This window comes from Myotis davidii, unplaced genomic scaffold (assembly GCF_000327345.1).
Source record: "Myotis davidii unplaced genomic scaffold, ASM32734v1 scaffold1395, whole genome shotgun sequence".
Lineage (NCBI taxonomy): Eukaryota > Metazoa > Chordata > Mammalia > Chiroptera > Vespertilionidae > Myotis > Myotis davidii.
In genome coordinates, this window is record NW_006288604.1 from 949941 (window position 1) to 951698 (window position 1758).

Here is a 1758-nt window from a genome sequence, read left to right on the forward strand (position 1 = left end):
CCTCCGCAGGCCCGTTCCTGCTGCGCGTCCAGGACACACGGACACAGCTCCATCCTGAGCTCCCAGCCTGGACCTGCCTGTGCGTACTGCTCTCTCCCACGGACGACGGGTGTGAGCTTTCCAGGCAGAGCACGCGTGTGCACCAGGGGGTGCCCCGACACTCACAGCCCTGAACCCGCAGGAAGGCTGCCGTGTGTGAACACGTTCACGCCTACAGCGAGCTTCCCACAGCGCCCCCGCCCCCTCAGGTCCTGGCTGGCCCGCAGCGCAGGGGAGGGGGACGGGTGCTGTCTAACTTTGAAAAAGTAATTTTAACAAAACTCCTCTCTTATAAAAAAAAAAATACTTCCATTTTGGAAAGATAGTCTTCTTACTAAGGTCGCATCACAGTTTAACACAATTATTTTTTAAAATTATTTATTTTTTAATATATTTTTATTGATTTTCAAAATTATACAGACACTCACCCACTGGATGTCCACGCCCTGGACGAGCCTGTCCAGCTCCATGAAGTCCTCCTTGTTGGTCACCGCCTTCCCGGCGCTCGTCCTCCATCCGTTCTCCTTCCAGCCCTGGACCCAGCTGGTGATGCCTGGAAGACACGCCTCCAGGCTAGGAGCCGCGGACGGGGCCTCTTCCTCGCCCACCGTATTCTGAGCAGCACCCCGGCCTCCCTCTCCTCCGGGCCCGCGGGCCTGAAGCCCTCCCTCTCCTCCGATTCTAACCGCACTCGGCCTACAGCTCTCAGCCCGGGCGTCACCTCCTCCAGGAAGCGCCCCAACCTCAGCATTGCTCCCTGTGCTCCCACACGGTGTTTCCCAAGAAGACGCCAGCACGCCATCCTGTCACGCACACGGTGAGCCTCCAGGGCCGCCAGCAGGGCCTCACCTGCGTCCTGCCCTGGCTCTAGTCCTGGCAAAGAAACCCTGTAGCAGCAGACCTGGGTCCCAGACCCACATCCTTCCCTTCAGACCCAACAAACCTAATGCAGCCCCACTGACACGAGGTCCCCCATACAGTGCCCCCCACAAGGGAAGGAAATGCCTACTTCCCGGCAAATTTGCTAGAAAACCCAGAAGGAAGGCGGGAAAGCTCACCGTGGATGGTAAACATGCTGTCTGTGTACAGAACCAGCTTCGTGATGTTCTGGGCCCTGGCTTGCTCTATGGCTTTGCAGGCTGCCTTGAAGAGAGGCCGGTCGTCACCACGGAGCCTGCTCAGCCCCGACAGACAGACGCTCAGGGACTTCAGACGCAGCGTCCCTCTCCTGTGCGGACTGTGATGCTCACACTCCCACGTGAGAGAATGCCACGCACACAGTTCCGCTTACACGCCTATTGGACATGTTCCATCATTTTTCCAGAAAAGCCCTATCCTTCATGACTGTCCCCAGCCCACACAGCTCCTCTGGACCCTGACTGTCTCACACACAGAGAGCGGGAAGTGCGTTACGTTCATAGTCGCTGCTACACAACACGCCCGAACATTGTTATGGAAAATTATCTGGCAACTTACATGAATTTCTGCTCTTTGGTTTGTCTGTCGCCCAGGAAGTCTAATGCCCACATTTCTGGTTTCAAAATAGTAGAGAAAAAATAAAGTTATAAGCATAGATGTTCTTATTTGACCTGCAAAAGCCTCACACGAAAGCAGCCCTTAGGAATCAGGCCGAGCCACGGACGTTTCAGAACGTGGCCTGGCGAAGCCTGCAGCCCAGCCCCCGCCGCGCGGTTTACTCACAAAGGGTGGCCGGGCCCC

General features: G+C 56.3%; 1 protein-coding gene across 1 annotated transcript in view; it reads right to left on the reverse strand.

The window, feature by feature from the left end:
• The window catches only part of RNASEH1 (ribonuclease H1), a gene marked incomplete at its 5' end in the record, with an annotated part of 4308 nt that overhangs the window by 451 nt on the left and 2099 nt on the right, over positions 1 to 1758 (reverse strand). Inside the window, 4 exons of the mRNA XM_006760375.2 lie at positions 468 to 592; positions 1098 to 1182; positions 1516 to 1570; positions 1741 to 1758. Coding sequence (XP_006760438.1) covers positions 468 to 592; positions 1098 to 1182; positions 1516 to 1570; positions 1741 to 1758 — 283 coding nt within the window. The remainder of the gene's footprint in view (positions 1 to 467; positions 593 to 1097; positions 1183 to 1515; positions 1571 to 1740) is intronic.